Genomic DNA, 19,130 nt, shown 5'->3' with positions numbered 1-19,130 from the left:
ACTGTCTTAGCTCTGAGAGCAGGAACAGTTACACTCCCACATTGAGCGTCAAGGGTTCCTGGAATCTTAATTCATTCTTTCTCAGAGTTTAAGCTCCATGGATACCAGCTAAATGAACCCTATTTTTTAAAAAAATATATTTATTAATAAGTCTGATGAGCCAGTACACACTGTAAAAATCAACTGTCCTTTATTTTATTCCCTCTTACTCCTAATTATTTTCAACTCTTTCTGGTAGTTCTGATTATTTCTTTGGTTTTTAATATGTATTTTCTAATTGTCAGACCTATATTGCTAATTTTTTTTTCAGCTTTAGGTTTTACCTCCCGACTACTACAAAGGAACGTAAAGATTTAGCTTTTATATTGCCTTCCACATTTTCCTGTGCTGCTTTTGTTTAGATCATCAATCTGCATTTACAGTAGTCCAACCTCGAAACAAATGATCAAGCTGAATCAGGAGTGTGCTGTGATTATAACCCCTTTGCTAGATGTTCTGCTTTTCTGGGGTAAGTGTGGCTTGGGCTATTTACTTAATTGTCTATGCATCTGTCACTAATTCCCCACAATCTTTCCTTGAAGCAAAAAACAATCTAAAGATTTGGTCTCCCATCCCAGGTGAGAATACTTTCAAAAAGGTTTATAGACTTCAATAACAAATACGTAGTTTCTTCAACAAACTAACAGCTTGAAAAAAGCAGGGGGAAGGGAAAATGTAAGAGACTTGAGTCATAGCAGTCAAATGCCATGTGCGGGGTCCTTGTTGAGATCCTCATCCAGACAAAGCAAGGACACAAAGGTATTGGAAGATAATTGGCTAATTTGAATATTGATTGGGCCTTAGCATGGACTAAACAATAAACCTGTTTGGACTCGGTGAATAACGGTATTATGGGTTATGTTTTATTATTTCCTCATCTGTTAGAGCTACTTACTAAAATATTTATGTGTGAGATGGTATCGTATCTGACATTTACTGTCAAAACACTCCAGGTTAAAAAAAAATGGGCTTGGAAGATACATGAAAGATTGACAAAATATTATTATTCATTATCAGTGAAGGGAGATGGGTAGGTACCTTATACTATCCTCTCCGCTCTTGTGTATGGTTGAAATTTTTCATAGTAAAAAGTTTAAGACAAAAAAGAAATTCACAAAGAAATGGAAGGAAGGAAAAGATTGCACAGGGTTGGCTGTGGAATTGGTGAGCTGCTTGTAGAAATAAAACCTTTTACGTATTGAACACTAGCCCATTTTGTGTCTAGTACACGGATATAGAACTCGGGTTTCTGAAGCCCGCTGACCTTCCCAGGCTCCTCCAGAGCCTGGGAGATGGGGATGGTGGGACCAGGGTGAGCACAGGGTCAGGAGGAGGGCTGCCAGGGCTGATGTTAAAGCACAGGAGAGGCTCAGGGACATGCTGGCATGCCCGACACCCCTCTGCACCCCGCATTCACAGATGTCTCTTCCACGCCCTCCTCGTACATCCTGGATAGTCTCCAAGAGCCCCTCATAGCCATGACCTTGAGAGATCTTGATGTCAACAGCCAGGGACGTACCCTCACTTAATAGGATATAATTCACCTATTTAAGGTGTTCTATTCAGTGGTTTTTATTATAGTCACAAGGTTGTGTAACTATCACCAGTACAAAACATTTTATCATTATCTTTTATTACTGAAGTATGGTTGACTTACAACGTGGTATTAGTTTCAGGTGTGAAGCACAGTGATTCAGTTATATACATGATTACACGCGGTTGATGGCTATTTGGGTTGTTTCCACTTCGTGGTGGTTATGAATAATGCTGTGTTTGTGTACAAGTTTTTGTGGGGACATACATGTACTCATTTCTCTTGGGCTATTGTCTAGGAGTGGAATTGCTGGATCATATGGAAACTTTGTTTGAGCTTTAGAGGAACTGCCAGACTGTTTTCCACAGTGGCTGTAGATCTGGGTTGGGAAAGGAATGGATGGGATAGAAGCGGAGAGTAACAGGGTGGTGAGTGGGGAGACTGAGGCCCAGAGAGGGAAAGTGCCTTCCGCACAGCCACACCGAGGCAGAGCAAGAAAAGGGGGGCTAATCATCTTGACGGCCTCAACTCCACCCCAGCAGCAAACCCCTTCCCACCAGTCCCTCCCAAAGGTTCCTGAAGTAACATCAGGACCAAGTGCGTGTCTGAAGGGTGACTTAGCAGCTCTCTGCCATCTGGCCTTGCCTCATCACATCAGGTCTTTTTTGTGTATTTTTTTATTCGGCTGCATTGGGACCTACTTGTAGCACATGGGATCTTTAGTTGAGGTGTGTACTGTGGCATGGGATCTAGTTCCCTGACCAGGGATTGAAACTGGGCCCCCCTGCATTGGGAGCATAGAGTCTTAGCCACTGGACCGCCAGGGAATTCCCAGGGGTGCTTTTCACTGCGGTTACGAATCTGGTGTCTCCGTGAGAAGATAAAATGCCTGAGAACAGAAAAAAGCAGACTTGAGAAAGCAACCAAGTCTGGATGGTATCATTTGAGGCCCCAGCTCCAGCTACACTGAAGTAACTGACCACTGGACATTTTAGTTTTTGAACTAATTTACATTCATTAAGAAAAGAAAGAAAACTGCTTAACCCAGACTGAGTTCTGTCAGTTGCCACTGCAAGATTCCTCACACAGTAACCCCCCATGTCTCCCACATATAGCACGCCCATCAGGCGCCTCAGACGCCACAGGGGAACCGCACTGGCTTCTGCCTCTGAGGACAGGTCTACCTGCTGTCCTCCAATCCAAGTCATCATCATTTTTCCGAGCTGTGTTTTGCCACTGACTGTCCATCTTTAGTCTTCCATGCAAGGTGCCTTTCATACCACCATTATCAGTAAGTAGACATTTCAGGTTGCCCTAAATGGTTTTGGGTGCTAAGTCCAGGTTGATGGTAAAGCTCACCCAGAAGGCTGATCCAAATCAAACTCCAAGAAGCAGACATAATAAGCAGTGCTCCCTGAACTTGTGTGCTAGTTCTGAAAAGACCTTGCCAAGACAAACTTGGCTTTTCCCTTTGACTTGCTGGTGCCAAGGACATACACCCACCATGATGGGTGAGAACAGTCTCACACATTTTACCCACCCAACTTACCCCAGAGGTCTGTGCCCATGTCTGTTACTCTGGAGGGCAGTGTCAGAGCATCCATCAGATTCTCAAAGAGGTACTATGACCCAACGAATGATTAGGAACAATTTCTCATGTGTCTCTCTTATGAGTTCCTGAGGACAAGAGTCCCATCTTTCCATTTTAGACTCTCCAGCACTGGTCCACAATACACATTCATAACTGTTGGCAGAAGGCTGTGAGTGACCCACAGAGGTAATGTTTTTACAGGCAAAGACAGGAAAACAGAATGATTTAATTTGTAGAGTCGAGCTGTTTGTTCTTGATTACAACATTCAACGTGTAGATTACATTCACCTCTTGGTACCGAAAAGGCCCTCTGCCACCTTCCTGGGACAGTTAATCCAGACAGAATTCTTCCTGGGCAACCCTTACCTCTATGTCTGCCAGCAATCGCCCTCTCTCCCTCCTTACAGCCATATGTAAGCTCTCTCTCATCCAGAATAACTTGGACACGGGGTCTTTCGTTCAGTGGAGTAGCCATGTATAGAACAGCTCTACTGATTTGACAATGGGTTTAATATATCATGAATGCCAGATCAAGACCTCACACTATTTAACTGCTGAAGTCTGCGAGGATCCCAAAGGCATTTGAGAATCTGGCAGTGTCTCAGGGTCACCAATTTTTACTTGATAGTATTAAAACAGACAGAAGGTTTGCTAAGTCTGTCCTGGCCCTGGGTATTGACTCTGAAAAAGAGCTCAAGTAAGGTTTTGACACATTTGCTTTTCATATCATTTGCAGGCACAAAATGAACAACACAGAGAGTTTCATTTTGTCTATCCATTGGTCCTAAATTTTCAACAATGAAAATGTATTATTTGTGAAAGGGAAGCTTACTAACAAAAAATTAAAGGTGAAATGCCGGGTGGATGGATTCCAAGAAAACAGAGTTTACTGAGGTTTAAATGTCAGAATGACTGCATGTAATAATTAGGTTTAATTAACAATGCTTTTTCCATAGACTGAATTTTTGCTGTTTTTTAATATTATCACTAGCTTGAGTGTCCCCCCTTTCTCTTACTTTTATTACTAGAGTCACCAGAAGGAACATTTAAAATATTAAAAAAATAGCTGTTTCTGGGCAAGTCACCCAGCATACACTCCTCATGTTTCCTCTGGGTTCAAACATGAGGGGGAGCCTGCCTCAGATAAGAACAATCCTTGCTGCACCCCCGCCAGCTCAGGCACCCCCTTTTCATTCCAAGAGGCTCCAGCTCAAATCAAAGTTATAAGGTTAAGCACGACTCCGAGTTCCAGACACAGCTAGCCCCTGCTTGGTCTTCAAAAAATAGAGGTCTGTAATTCCTTTTTGAACATGCCTTCGAAATGGAGGTCTTTGGCCATGAGCTCCTCTTCGACGTCATCCAGTGCCCATTGGTGATCCGTCAGTTCCAGAGCTTCCCACTCTGTCTGCAAAGGAAGAGAAACATGGGGGCAGGGAGGGAAGGGCTGTTATAGGAGCAGTGCTGACGTGCTCGGGCCTGGAGCAGGATCGAGCTCTGCACACGTGACCCTCACTCAGTCCTATGAGGCAGCTCCTGCGGCGCCCTCACCCTCCCGCGCCCTAAGTTACAGACAAGAGACTAGGCTAAGAAAGAAACAATCTGTTCAGGTCCCTGGAGCTGGCAACTCACTACATTTCCCAAGTATTCTATTAATGTTGACTACTTTTGCCTTTAATTGGTAGGTCTTTAAAAAAATGCTCTACGAAACTTAATGTGCAATATAAATGTTAGCTCACAGGTATGGGTTTTAAAAAATAATAATTTACACAACCCATCCCTTCAATGTGTGCAACTCAGTGGCTTTTAGTATATTCATAAGGATGTGCAACCATCACTACCATGTAGCTCCAGAACACTTCTGTCATGGCAAACACACTCTGTATCAGACAGCAGACACTCCCATTATCCCTCCCCCAAGCCCTGGCAACTACTACTTCATTTGCTGAATCTTGTCATCTTTTCTGGATGCAGTATGTGGCCTTTTGTCACTGGTTTCTTTCACTTAACATTAAAAAAAACTTTTATTTTGTTGACGTATACTTGATCTACAGTGTTGTCTTGGTTTCTGCCACACTGCAAAGTGGTTCAGTTATACATATACATTTAGTTTTCTTTCATCCTTTTCCATTAAGAGTTATTGCAGGGTATTGGTTATAGTTCCCTTCTCTCAGCATGTTTTTAAGGCTCCTCTCTGTTGTGGCATGATTCAGCACTTCATTCTTTTTTATGGCTAATATTCCACTGCATACATTCCATTGTCTAGACACTGCATTATCTGTTCATCAGATGATGGAGATTTGGATTGTTTCTAGTTTTCACTATTATCAGTAGTATTCTGAACATTCTTGTACTCAGTTTTTGTGTGAAAATATGTTTTCAGTTCTCTTGGGTGTTTGACTGAGAGCAGAATTGCTGGGTCATACGATAAGTGTGTTTAATTTTTTGAAGAAAGGCTAACAACTGCGTTCCAAAGCAGCTGGACAATCACCAGCATGTACGAGGGTTCCAATATCTCTACATCCTTGTTGATACTCGTTATTGTCCATCTTTTTTATTATAACCACATGAGTGAGTGTGAATTGGTATCTCACTGAAGTTTTGATTTGCAAAACCCCCGATGACTATTGATGTTGGGTATCTTTTCATGTGCTTAGCTTACTGCATATCTGCGTCTTCTTTGGAGAAGTGAGTATTCATATCCTTTGCCAGCTTTTTACTGGATCATGTTTTTATTGTCGAGTTCTAAGAGTTCTTTATTCTGGACCCTTACCAGATATATGATTTTCAGATGCTTTCTCCAATTCTATGGGTTGGCGCTTCACTTTGTTAATAGTGTCTTTTGAAGCACAGAAGTTTTCATTTTGACAAAGTTCCACTTAGCTATTTTTCCTTTTGTTGCTTATACTTTTGACATCATATCCAAGAAATCACTGCCTAATCTAAGGTCACAAACATTTACACCTATGTTTTCTTTTACGAGCGTTCTAGTTTTAGCTCTCATATTTAGGTCTTTGACCCATTTAAAAACTTTTATTCAAAATGTTTTTTATTGTGGTAAATATTAATATACATATGACACAAAATCTGCCATTTGTAACCACTGTTAAGTATACAATTTGGTGGCAGTTTTTAGGTTCACAATGTTGTGTAACCATCACCACTAACTTTTTCTAAATTTTTCATCCCCTGAAACAGAAACTCTGTACACAATAAACAGCAAAACTATTCTTTCCCTCACTGAACTTTTTTGGCACCTTTCTCAAAAATCATTTGATCTACATATATGAGTTTATTTCTGAACTCTCAACTCTTTTAACAACAAAACAAAACTTATTTTATTTATTGGCTGCACTGCACAGCATATGGGATCTTAGTTCCCTGGTCAGGGATCAAACCTGCGCCTCCTCCACTGGAAGCACAGAGAGTCTTAACCACTGGACCGTCAGGGAAGGCCCTGCTGAATGAAGTATCAGTTCTGTTCCACTGATCTGCGTGTCTGTCCATACGGCAGTCCCACACAGTCTTGATTACTATAGCTCAGAAGTAGGTTTTCAGATCAGGAAGTCTTGAGCCTTCCAACTCTGTTCTTATTCAACACTGTTTCGCCTATTCTGAAGCCCTTTCACTTCCATATTATCTTCTGGATCAGACTGCCAGTTTGCGCAAGAAAAGCTGGTGGCATTTTGAGTCTGTAGATCAACAGATCAAGGAGTACTGCCATCCTGATAACAGTAAGTCAAAATAATATGTACATGGATATATTTGCATTTATTTAGGGCTTCTTTAGTTTCTTTCAGCAATATTTTGCAGTTTTCATGGTACAAATCTTGCTGTTTTGTTAAATTTATTCTTATCCTTTTTGATACTATTATAAATGGAATGATGTTCTTAATTTCTATTTTTCAGATTCTTTATTACCAGTGTGTAGAGCTATGACTGATATCTGAAAACCTTGCTGAATGTATTACATGTAATAGCTTTTTTGTGGATTCCTTTTAGAATATTCTATATAAAAGACCACATTACTTGCAAACAAAGACAGTTTTACTTCTAAAACTTTTTTTTTTTTTTAATTTTGGCTGCACTGTGTCTTCACTGCGATCCACGGGCCTCTCTAGTTGCAGCATGTGGGCTTAGCTGCCCTGTGGGATCCTAGTTCCCTAACCAGGGATCAAACCCAAGTCCCCTGCACTGGAAGGCAGATTCTTAACCACTGGACCACCAGGGAAGTCCCTACTCTTCCTTTCTAATCTAGATGCTTTTTATTTCTTTTTCTCGCCTAACTGCCCTGGCTAGAACATCTAGAATAATGCTGAATAGAAGTGGTCATAGTGGACATCTTTTGTCTTGTCCTACCCTTAGGGGCAAAGCTTCCAGTATAAGTATGCTAACTGTGGGTCTTTCATAGGTATCTTTCATCAAGATGAGCAAATTCCTCTCTATTTCTAGTTTTCATCATGAAAAATTAGTGAGATTTTGCTGTGTAAAATTTTATTGGATTTTACAAATTCAAGAATCATTGTGTGAAAGGCTCAAATAATTTAAGATTTTTTTGGGGGGGCAAGCCACATGGCCTGTGGGATCTTAGGTCCTCCACCAGGGATTGAACCTGGGTCCCCAGCAGTTAAAAGAGTGTGGAGTTCTAACCACTAGACTGCCAAGGTATCCCAATTTAGATTTTACTGAATGAAATTTATATCAGGGTCCAAAAAAATTCAAAATATTCCAAATGTCTACCTGGCATCTCTGATTGGGCTATTTTTATAACTTCATTTACACTATGGATTAAACTGGGTGAGCATTTAAAAACCACCAAAAGTACCAAGAATCTCTAACTTACTTATCAGATGATTCTGTCTCTGGAATAAGAGACATGTAAATGAAAATACATTTTTGCTGAACTTAAAATGATGGAACCATAGATATACCACACTCACTTAAGGGAATTCATCTTTAAAAGTAACTCTGGTAACACCTCTGAGCTTCAGTGAAGCTGGGGAGAGAAGTGAGTGTACCTTAAAAGCTTTGTTGGTGTCTGCGGGCATGGCCATGGCTGCGCCAGTCATCTGCTCCTGCATCATCCGTGACTGGTCAGCAGCTGCAGAGTAAGACACACCCCAGTGAGTGCCAGGGCACAGCAGGCACCCAGGACCCCCAGGGAAGAATGGTTCTCACACAGCACTTACAGATGCTTGGCAGTGGGTTAGAGGACCATGGGACAGTTCACTGACTGGCCTTGTCACACACTTTGTGAAAGTCCCTTTACCTCTTGCGAAAAATGGATGTGATAACAGCAGGAGAAAGAAGATTAACTAAAAGCTCTAAACTTTATTTCAAATTTAAATAACAGGAGCAATAGCTATGAGTTACTGAGCAACATCAACATGCCAGGTACTTCACTAAGTGCTCCATGTATCTACCTTATCTACTCCTCACAACAAACCCAGAAGTCAGTTATTAAGGTCCCTATTTTACAGGTAGGCAAACAGAGGACTGCTGTGGTTCAGTAACTTGCCCAGGGTCCCAGCTATTTAAGTAAGAGAGCCAGGACTGGTACTGGTCTCTAGTCAATGGGCGAACTGATCAAGCCAGCCTTCTCTCAGCTTCAGGCTTACATTGCTGGTGCTGGATCCCTCATAGGAGGGTATCAGACTCTGCATAACTAAATACTGTCCCCGTGATTAATGAGGAGAATTCAGATCTTCAGTCTGACCTTGGGATGTTTAAGACTCTTTCAGAGTACCTCAGATACTTAGGAATAAGTTTAGGGAATGAAGCACTATATTTCACTCAGTTCAATACAGCACAGCCTGCATAATCACTCTGGCCCCGGTACGAACGACTCAGCTATTGAAGTAATTGCCTCTTACCATTATCTTGGCCCAAAATCAGAGAGTAGATGCTCCGAAGCCCAAAGACGTTGAGGAAATACCAGGATGCAGAACTCACCCTAGGAAGCAAAAGTGAAACAATGCAGGTAGTTATTTCAGAATAAACTAGTTCATACATTTCTCCCACCCAAAGTTGTTCAGAGTATGTAAAAGGAATCTCCTGGGGTCAGCCAATAGTCATCCAGAGCACAGCCAAAGAAGAAACACACGTTGTGAAGGCCATGTTACAAATATTAATAGTTATAGCTCTCTGCAGGCGAACAGCTGAGCCTTGTGGACAGACTTGGGTCAAACCTCAATTTTTCCACTCACTTCAGAGATGTTGCCAAGAGAGTAAAATGAGGTAATATATGGAGGTTAACGGCTCCTTCTTTGGCATTCAGTAGCAGGAACTGAACTCACACCTGGCAGGCTTCATTTTATCAGGGAATACAAGTTTTGTTTAATTATCCTGCTTACATAGTGGGTTTTCAAACCATTTATTATTTGTAATCATGACAACAACACACACTTGTTATTGATGTGTATAATACATGCAAATAATACTGAAGTATGTAAGATATAAATTGAAAGAGAAAGAGGCCGCCTGTCTTGAATCCCATTCTCTAAAGAAACCACAAGTGTCAGCAGGCTTCATATTGAAGACTGTAGTGATTGGAAAAGCCATTTCAAGTTTTGAACTATATCCTAAAGTTCTCCTTAGGTTAGGTTTCCCACCTTGCCCCAATGAAGTTAATATGCTTGCATATAATAAAAAACTAAAACGTGTGTCAGAAATGATACAGAGGGAAAGGACCCACACTTTATTCCAATACTTGGGTCACACTTATCTGTACATAGTCCTTCAGATTGGTAAGCTAGTTCATATGTGGTTCCAGGCTCCTTTGTCCACACAAGCATGTCAGAAACATACTTGTCCAGGTGCTGAGAAAAGATAAAACAGCTTTTCTCCACCCCATGAAGTTTGTGTTTAGCCCACAGGAGACTGGAAGGTCAAAGCTGAACAGTCGTGCTACTTGTAGTAAGTATAGCTTTTCTCCTCTGGGGGAAGTGTGCACGGCCAACACTCTCCCAGCGCCGGGTCTATCGTGTCCCTCCCAAACAACCACAGGCTGCTCCAACTGGGGAGTCAGTCATGATCAGCAGTGGTGATCCCCATTGCCCATTCTCCTCCTCCTACTGTCTGGCTATTTTATTTTATTCTAGCCTACTCAATTTTATTTTGGCTCCGCTGGGTCTTCGTTGTGGTATGCAGGCTTCTCGAGTTATGGTGTGCTGGCCTCGTTGCCCTGCCGCACGTGGGAACCTAGTTCCCTGACAAGGGACTGAACCCGTGACCCCTGCATTGGAAGGTGGACTCTTAACCACTGGACCACTAAGGAAGTCCCTGTCTGGTTTCCATTAGATGCTAGTCTCTGGGAAGCCAGACAAAATAACCTTGGAGAGACCACATGAAGAAGCACTACTGTGTTCCTGAGGCTGTAGCACTGTCCTAAGAGCTCTTCATACTTGGGGTTTTATTACTCTGATATAAAAAACAGAACAGTAAATAAGACAGACGTGCTGGATTTGGACAGACTTGGGGTCAAATCTCAATGGCTCCACTTCATAGGGTTGCTATGAGAATAAAGTAATATATGGAATGTATCTAGCACAGTGACTGGTACCAGTGAAAAGAATTAATGTTGTTTTTGGAAGTCATGTATTTTGAAACAAATAATACCAACATCCACTTCCATAAGCTCCAGGGCATTTCTTGTTAAAAAGTCTGCTTTGGTCAGAGTTCTTGTCTTTACCTTTTTTGGGGTGGACACATCTACTTTTTTGAGCTCCTGAGACCCAAGGGGAAAGAGCTTGATACATTCTCTCCTTTTGCAAGAAAACTCATGTAAAAGTTACCATAATCTGTGGCATTCTGAGTGGAGTTTCAGTGGGAAAAACTCCAAAAACCTATTCCAGTGAAGCAGGCAAACTGGAAATCCTGTTGTTTAAGAGATCCCTGTTTTAGATTTTGGTTGGTGTTTTTACTCAATAGAAGAAAGTCCTTACCAGGAGGCATCTAACGTAAGTAGTTCAATTCCTTGCTGTAGCATAGGCTTAAAACGGAGGGTCAGTGGAAATGGGACCTTGGCTGCAGAAAAGAAAGAAAAAGTTCAGAACCATGCCCAGCTTCCTCTGGAAAACAGTGTAATAAGTGTGATGCACATATTTCCCTGAGGAGATGGGAACTCTGTACCATAGAGTGTTTAGAAACTTATTTCCACAAAGAGGCTTATGCCACTTTTTGAAGAATTAACCCTCAAAAGTCACTCTATTCTAGTTCTTTGAACAACACCAGATTCTCTAGTATTTAAGAAGTAGGGGCTCAAACTGAGCTGTGCCCCAAAATCTGGAAAAGAAACCAGCACTAGTCTGTTAAACCCGAAGTGGAATATATACGCACAAAGAACTACATTACTGAGACACCAAGTTCGTTTAAATCAAAGCGGGTCGCAAACAAATTGACAAACAACTGACCCCAACACCTCAAAACTGAAGTCAAGACAGAAAGAGGCTTCCCGTCCTCCCACCTCACTAGGACACAGAACTAGATTTGGATACAAATTAGAAGCCGCTCGCTCAAGTCCCTTAGTAAAAGAGCATCCCTGTCATGACTGCATGGACGCTTTGGTAAGAGCTGTGGAACTAGAGCATGATTGGTTTTTTTGTTCAAGAGCTGTTACCAGTTTCCACTCGAGAACACAGGACCCGGGACAGTACTCTGTCAGCAGCACCTGGATTTCTGAGTAGGGTCATGGGAAAGGGTCAAAGATGAAGTAAACCTGAAGTCTTCTGAGTCTGTAACTTACTTGTGACAAAGCCTGAAAACGTCATGTTGATCCATCCACCAATAAGAATCATAGGCAGGACGTTGGTGACGTTGCCTTTCATCATGTCTGTGAGCATGGTGGGATCTAAGACAGAAAAACAAGCAACTCAAGAAGCTGTTACCATAAGGCAAGGATTGGATTTATTCCTTGCTTTCTGTAACTCTTTAATTTACTTGATAAAATTAATACAAGTTCACTGTAAAAAATTCAAACAACATAGAAACACAGGATGTGGACAGTTCCTCTGCCTACTGTCTAAACACTTTTAACTGCTGTCTATTCTTCTATCTTTATATGTCAATATAAACGTACATATATACCTATACATGTATATACACACAATGGTTTCTTTCTGTATATATATATACATGAAGGGACACTATGCTTACTATTCTGCTTTCTAATTTAAAAATTTAACATATTATGATATATTATATCTCCATATTGGTATATATGGCTCATTATTTTTAATGTCTGCATAGGCATCCACTGTGGTCACACTCATCACTTCTGGCTAGATCTATAGATTATTGGCCAAAAAAAAAAAAAAAGTTGCAAACAACTTCCTTGTACACAAATCTGCAAATTTGTGTGTTTCTGTGAGAGAAACTCTTAGAATTTCTGAGCCAAGGGGTTTGACCATTTAAAACTGACTTTCAACATCAGTAAGAGGACTTCACTTTCCATGACCTTGACAGTAGCAGCTTTGGTCAAGCTTTTCAATCTTGTCTAATTTAATGGGTTAAAAAGGACACTGTGTTTTAATTTGCATTCCACTGATTTTGTGATGTCAAGTATCTTTCCATATACTTATTGGTCTTTTGTTTCTTGTAGGTTTGCTAAAAGACTTATTATTGAAATCAATTCCAGTACCTTCTGTCTGGGATTATGATACTGGTTATCTAACCTAAAGTAATAGGTACTGAAATAAATGAATAAGTAAAACCAAATAATATATTACTTTTGTTTTACTTTAAAGATGCTGTGTTTTCACATGACTGGGATCAGAGGAAGCAAGAACTCTGTTAGAGGAAAAACTATAGAGGGTAAGCAAGCAGTCATGTCTGACAAAGAAACGAATCACCGAGGGAAGCATTTAGGCAGAATCTGGGGGTCATCTGCCAGCAACAGGACTGCACTGGGTGGGACCTGGGACTGGAATGCCTTCCAGCTGTGCCCCTCAGAGCCCTGGGTCCCAAGGAACAGCAAAGGGGAGACACTTGGGGATAATGGCCCTATTCCCCGACCCCTTAGCCAAGAGGTCTTGCTTTTAATTCCACTTTATACCCTGGAGTTCCCAAGGTATAAAATTTATTTGAAAAAGAGAATCCCCCCTTTGTAGATCCCTGTATCCGATGATCCCTGAATTCCCTCAGATTACTGTCTTATACTATTTAAATTTCAAATAAAAGGACATCCTCCCTGCTCATCCCACCATCATGTTAAAAATCTTCCTTAAAGATAAGAGAGGGGAATAAACATACCAGTCATAGGAGAAGGCGGCACAACCTTCCTTTTTGTTTTTTTGAAAAATCCATCCTCTGGGTTGTTGAAGTAATACTTTCGTGTCAGGAAAGACTAGTAGAAAAAAGAACTTTTTAAGTCTTAAAACTGTGACATAGAACATTGTCAAATTATTTCCCAGAGGTTTAGTCAGAAGGCCCTTGGAATATGCTATCACACTCAGAGCTGGCAGCCTACTTGGCAGCCGATCTGACACTTTAGCTGAGCCACATTTGAAAACAATTTCCCAAGAAGAGCAAGGTCATGATGACAGCAAACACCGCTAGGCCACAGCTTAATTACTGACTTGCCTGCCTTCAGCTCTCCCCGAAGAGTCCCCTTATAAAACATTCAGCTATCTACTGTCCTCACAGTGAATCGTGGAGCTTGTAATAAAAGATAAATGAGTACCTGTTTGGGAATGTATTTTCCATTTTCCCTGAGGACTCTGCTTCGAATTAGGACTTGACTGAAGGGAAAAAAAAAACAAACAAACCAAGACAATGAGATTTTTAAAAGTGAAACTCTAGAAGAAAATGAGAGAATAAAGTAGAAAACCTATTTAAACACAAGAGAAGGCCTATTTGGCAATAGCTCTGTGCGGAAACTTTTCAAAATACAAGTGTCCTTAAAACCAACAGGACATACTTAACCCAATACTCAGCTTTCCACAAGTTTTCAGGAGTGACTCTTTCTGAACAAAGATTTCTGAGGAAGGCACATTTGGGACATTACCCTTTTTGTTACTTTATAATGAGCTAAGGAGGAACTTTTCTCTAAGTAAAAACAGTAGCAGTTGGATGCTACTCAAAAGACCTGGGGGCAGAAGGGAGGAAGGGTGAGGATAAAAGAAGGAAGTTTAAAAACAAAGCAAAACCAGAGAAATGATTACAGGGCTTGACAGGGTTGTTACCTGACAGACAACAAATACAAATTCTACCCAGGGTGCAGATGTTGGTAAGCTCTCAGTAGATACTTACTGAATTAACAAATGAAGTTATCTGGTGATATTTGAACATAGTTGATCCTTACAGATAACAAAGTGTACCAAGTGGGCAGTGTTAGAACAAACGTCAGACAGAAGAGATGAAAATGCTAATTTTTCTAGGTTTTCAAAAGTTGTTTTCATGAGGGGAGAAAAAAACCTCCTTAATGGAAATCCTTCTTGAAAACTAAAACAAAACAAAATGCTGTAGACACAAGCCTGAAGAGTTGAGAGGTGATATGTTCCATTCCCTGGGAGCTAGACTAAAGCTATTCATAATGTGGCCTGTGTCGCAATGCTGGTCTGTGGTGAGGTGAGAACAGACACTGAGACTAAAGGCTTAGAAACTTTTATAGTAATCTGACATTGTCCAAACATTCAAATATGTGATCAAAAAATTTTTACCAAAGCACCAGTCTGTGACAGACTGAACATTCAAAAACCCAAACTGGTCCTTTACCTCGGACAGTTTTAAGCAGCACTGGGCCTAGAATAATGAGTAAAACTTTAAGCTCTGGAGTTGGACAGATGGGTTCAAATATTGGCTCTGCCACTTGTTAACTATGTGATCCTGGGTGAGTCTCTTAAATTTCCTACGCCTCCATTCATACTGTACACAATAACAGGCTTATTCTCATTGAACAAATACTTCTCGAGCTTCTGGGTGCCATGTTAGGTGACATGAACAACAGTGATCCAAAAGCAAGAATCTTGGAGTTCCCTGGGGGTCTGGTGGTTAAGAATCTGCTCTCCTACTGCAGGAGGCATGGGCTGGATCCCTCCTCAGGGATCCTGCCTGCTGTGGCCAAAAAAAAAAGGCAAGTATCCCAAGAAGGTTAAAGTCTAGTAGGGGAGAAAAACAGTAATCAAATAACCACAGGAATAAATGTCAAATCCATCTGTTATATACCAGGAAAGAGAGACAGATAATCTGAGTGTGTTAACAGGGGGATGTGACTGAGTCTAAGAAGTCAAGGTCTTGGAGAAAGCTTTCCTGAGGGGGTATGATTAAGCAGAAATCTTAAGGACAGGTAGAGAAAACCTTGGCAAAGAGCTGGAGCATGGGCAAAAGCCCTGAAGCAGCAGTAAGCACTGCTGTCTCTGAGGACAAGGGGAAACGCCATGCGGCTGGGAGAAAGAGGACTATAGAAACATGGTGAGACAAGGCTTGAGAGCTTGGCGAGAGCTAGACTATGTAAGAGAGGCTCCGCGCTATTTTTAAAAAATTGTGGTGAAAAACATTAACATAAAATTTACCATCTTAACCACATTTAAGCACACACTTCAGTAGCGTTGAGCATATTCACACTGTTGTGAAACAGATCTCCGGAACTTTTTCATCCTGCAAACCTGAAACTCTGTTCTCATTGCACAATAACATCCCCATTCCCCATCTCCCAGCCCCTAGTAACCGCCATTCTACTTTGTGTTCCTGTGAATTTGACTATTTTAGATACTTCATATAAGTGGAATCATACAGATATTACCTTTCTGTATCTGGTCTCTTTAGTTTAGCCTCATATTCTTAAGGTTCATCTGTGTTGTAACCATGTGACATGATTCCTTTCTTTTTAAGGGTTCCACTGTATTGTAATCTTTTATCTTAAAAGCAAAAGGAGGAAGGAAAGGAAACCCCTGTTGGTGGGTCAGTAAATTGGTACAACCTTTACGAAAAACAATATGGAGGTTCTTCAAAAAAATAAAAATAGAATCACACTATATATACATCTATATATATATGTATATATATGTATGCAACCCTGTGTTCATTGCAGTATTAGTCACAATAGGCAGATATAGAAACAACCCAAGAACTTCCCCAGTGGTCCAGCGGTTAAGAATCTGTCTGCCAGTGCAGGGGACATGGGTTCGATCCCTGGTCCAGGAAGATTCCACATGCCATGGGGAGCTAAGCCTGTGCAGCACAGCTGCTGAAACCCATGAGCTCTACAGCCCAAGTGCCGCAACTCCAGAAGCCTGAGTGCTCTGGAGCCGGTGCCCTGCAACAAGAGCAGCCACAGCAAGGAGGAGCCCACGCATCACAACTCAACAGCAGCCCTCACTCTCTGCACACAGAGAGAGTCTGCACACAGCAAAGAACACCCAGCACAACCCCAAATAAACAATGATTTTAAAAAATCCTGAAAGGATGAAGACAACATGATTTATGGGTAGACACACACACTGGAATATTAATTCAGCCACGAAAAAGAAGGAAATCCATTCACCTGCAACAACGTGGACAAACCATGAATACATTATACAAAATAAAATGAGGCAGACCCAAAAGGACAAATACTGTATGATTCCACTTAATGAAGTACCTAGAGATAAAGTAGAATGGTGGGTCTCAGGAGTTGGGAGAGAAGGAAATGAATTATTATTTAATAGGCTCAGAGTGTCTCAGTGGTAAAGAACCTGCCTGCCAATGCAGGAGACATGGGTTCAGTCTGGTTGGGGAAGATCCCACACGCTGCAGAGCAACTAAACCTGTGTGCCACAACTACTGGCCCACGTAGAGCCAGTCTTCCGCAACAAGAGAGGCTACCACAGTGAGAGGCCTGCGGACCGCAAGTAGAGAGTAGCTGTTTGCTGCAACTAGAGAAAAGCCCGTGCAATAATGAAGACTCAGCACAGCCAAAATAAATTAAATTAAATTTTAAAAAGAGAAAAAAAGAAAGTGGAAAATTTTATATGTATTTAACCACAGTTTTTTAAAGAGCAAAAAGCAAATATTAAAGGATTTTAAGCTCAATTCTTCACATATGTCACTTAAGGTGATTACCACTATACTTAGCGTACTCTGCGCACTAAAATAATAGTATTTCCTATTTTCCCTTTGCATGTTTTATCACTTGGACTAAAACTCTCTGAGAGTAGGGTCTTGTCATATTTTGTACCTCCTAGCATACAGAACAGTGCAGGGCACATGGTAAGTCGTCAAAAAAACTTTGTTTACTATAGAGAATTCAGGACTTCCACAGGCTGAACAGAAATTCAGATAGTTCTCTATTCTGCTGAGCAATTTTGCAGAAGTGAGGTTGAGAATCATGTGAGGCATTTAAACCCTGAAATAAGGCCAACTTAAATTATCCTATATATTTTAAATACTCAGTTTCTGTTAAGGTCTGCGAATTCTACAAGAATTTTTGAATTTTGTATTTTTTTCTATTATTATCTAAAACTAAGTCCCTGCTCGATGAAGCACAACGCAACTGGTGATAAAGGTAAAGCTTATCTTCTGCAGTTGTAATTTGCAAGTGAAAAACATTTTCCTAAAATAAAACTTGAGTTTTCAAAGTCAGTATTTTTCAAACCGGAGTTTCACATTCTTAAACATCTATTTGTTTTTCCTTTCCGAAAAGTCACTATATTCTACAAGCTTAAGAGTCACTTTTTACATTCATTCTATTCCCAAATATGGTCTAATGTTTTTTCATTTATATATTTCTTAATTTTGGTTTAACACATTTTAGAAAAATTTTAGTAACCTCAGTCTGAGGCAGCAAAACCTTAATTTATGAAACCAAATGTCCCATTTGTGATCATTTAGGCTCAAGGAAACATATTGTATCTAGAGGAATGTTTTACAGACATCATCTAAAATTTAGTCTCCACTCCTACTCTAAGAGGCATGTCCTGTTATCATCCCCATTTCGCAGATGAACAAGTGAAACACAGGGGTAACTCAGCCAAGGAAACTCAGCTAGTGGGGGCCTGATGCAGCCGGGCAAACTGACTTTCTTGCCCAAGGTCACGAGAGAGTGAGACTGCCGGAGAGGGGAGGGCGCTGACCTGTCGGAGACTTGTTCCTGGGTGAGCTTCTTGTCGCTCTGCAGCAGGATGGACACGTAGTGGCGGATCATGCCCACGAAGAAGGTGATGATAACGATGGGCAGGACCACCCAGAGACGGATGTTGGAGTCAAGCAACAGCTCCGGCCCCGCCATCTTCACAGAGAGTGGGCTCCCGGCCGAGTGTAACCGGGTTTCTTTTCGTCGGGACAACGGGTCCTAGCTGAGGCCGCCTCTGGGCCTTCTCACCGCCCTCAGCCAGGTGAGCCCCGGGCCCTACGGCGGCGTCGTCCCTTGAGTCCTGCCCCAAGCCGGGCCGCCGGGCCGCCGACTTCCGGCGCGGACGTTTCACGTCACGGCGAGGGCGCGCTACAGTGGCGTCAGCGTGGCGTCGTACCGGGCGGGAAACTCGAAGAGGAGGGCCGGCGACGCCTTCTCCGCTGGTGAGTGGGGCAGCGGTCGTCGTCTCTGGAGACCTCGCGACCTTACGGCCTGGTTTCTCGGTCCCAGCAGAGCCTGGCCTTTCCCTCTGAGCCTCCGTGCCCTCAACCTCAGCTTCTTTAATTGTCTAGTCGCAGGATAATACCTACAGTTACCTTCCTGCGTCGTTAAAAAGACGAAGTGAGGAGAGACTTGACTCCCATCCTCGCCCCCCGCCCCTCCCCGGAGGGCCTAGTCCAGGCAGCCCTCCGGGTTTCCCCGGGTTTGAGGCTGCTGGACGGGTTAGCACGTGTTAAGGGCATGTTCCCTGAAGTCCAGAGGCCTTAGTTTTTCCTTCTGTAGGATGGTTGATAATGCTTATAAATAGTAAACGAGGCAAAGGGTAAAAAAAATGCTTAGCATGACGTTTGGTAAGTAGTAAACGGTAAATATTGTTGGAAGCCAATATTATGGGTGGTAGTTAAAGAGGCAGAGAGAGCCTC

General features: G+C 41.8%; 2 protein-coding genes across 9 annotated transcripts in view; one reads left to right on the top strand and one right to left on the bottom strand.

The window, feature by feature from the left end:
- Positions 1–1,655: 1,655 nt before the first annotated feature.
- EMC3 (ER membrane protein complex subunit 3) lies at positions 1,656–18,583 on the bottom strand. Of its 2 annotated transcripts, XM_069561840.1 has the most exons (9): positions 18,209–18,573; positions 13,840–13,897; positions 13,410–13,503; positions 11,905–12,009; positions 11,105–11,186; positions 9,035–9,114; positions 8,180–8,262; positions 4,479–4,569; positions 1,656–2,462 (listed from the first exon to the last, which is right to left on the bottom strand). In XM_069561840.1, exons 1-9 carry the CDS (start codon positions 18,361–18,363, stop codon positions 2,323–2,325), a joined length of 888 nt encoding a protein of 295 aa, XP_069417941.1. In that variant the 5' UTR covers positions 18,364–18,573; the 3' UTR covers positions 1,656–2,322. The 2 variants fall into 2 exon arrangements, with proteins under 2 accessions (XP_069417941.1, XP_069417942.1); XM_069561841.1 differs by lacking the exon at positions 1,656–2,462 and having other exon boundaries at positions 3,371–4,569; positions 18,209–18,583.
- Positions 18,584–19,130, top strand: part of FANCD2 (FA complementation group D2) — a 49,658-nt gene continuing 49,111 nt past the window's right edge. For 4 of the 7 annotated variants that reach the window (XR_011250892.1, XM_069561836.1, XM_069561833.1 and 1 more), the window contains exon 1: positions 18,584–18,650. The gene's annotated coding sequence lies outside the window, so the exon portion shown is untranslated. Of the gene's footprint in view, positions 19,059–19,130 lie in introns of all 7 variants that reach the window. The other 3 variants (XM_069561839.1, XM_069561837.1, XM_069561834.1) reach the window with 3 other exon arrangements.

Source organism: Ovis canadensis, chromosome 19, assembly GCF_042477335.2.
Source record: "Ovis canadensis isolate MfBH-ARS-UI-01 breed Bighorn chromosome 19, ARS-UI_OviCan_v2, whole genome shotgun sequence".
NCBI classification, from domain to species: domain Eukaryota; kingdom Metazoa; phylum Chordata; class Mammalia; order Artiodactyla; family Bovidae; genus Ovis; species Ovis canadensis.
The sequence above is the reverse complement of the archived record's forward strand: the minus strand, read 5'-3'. Positions and strand labels throughout refer to the sequence as shown.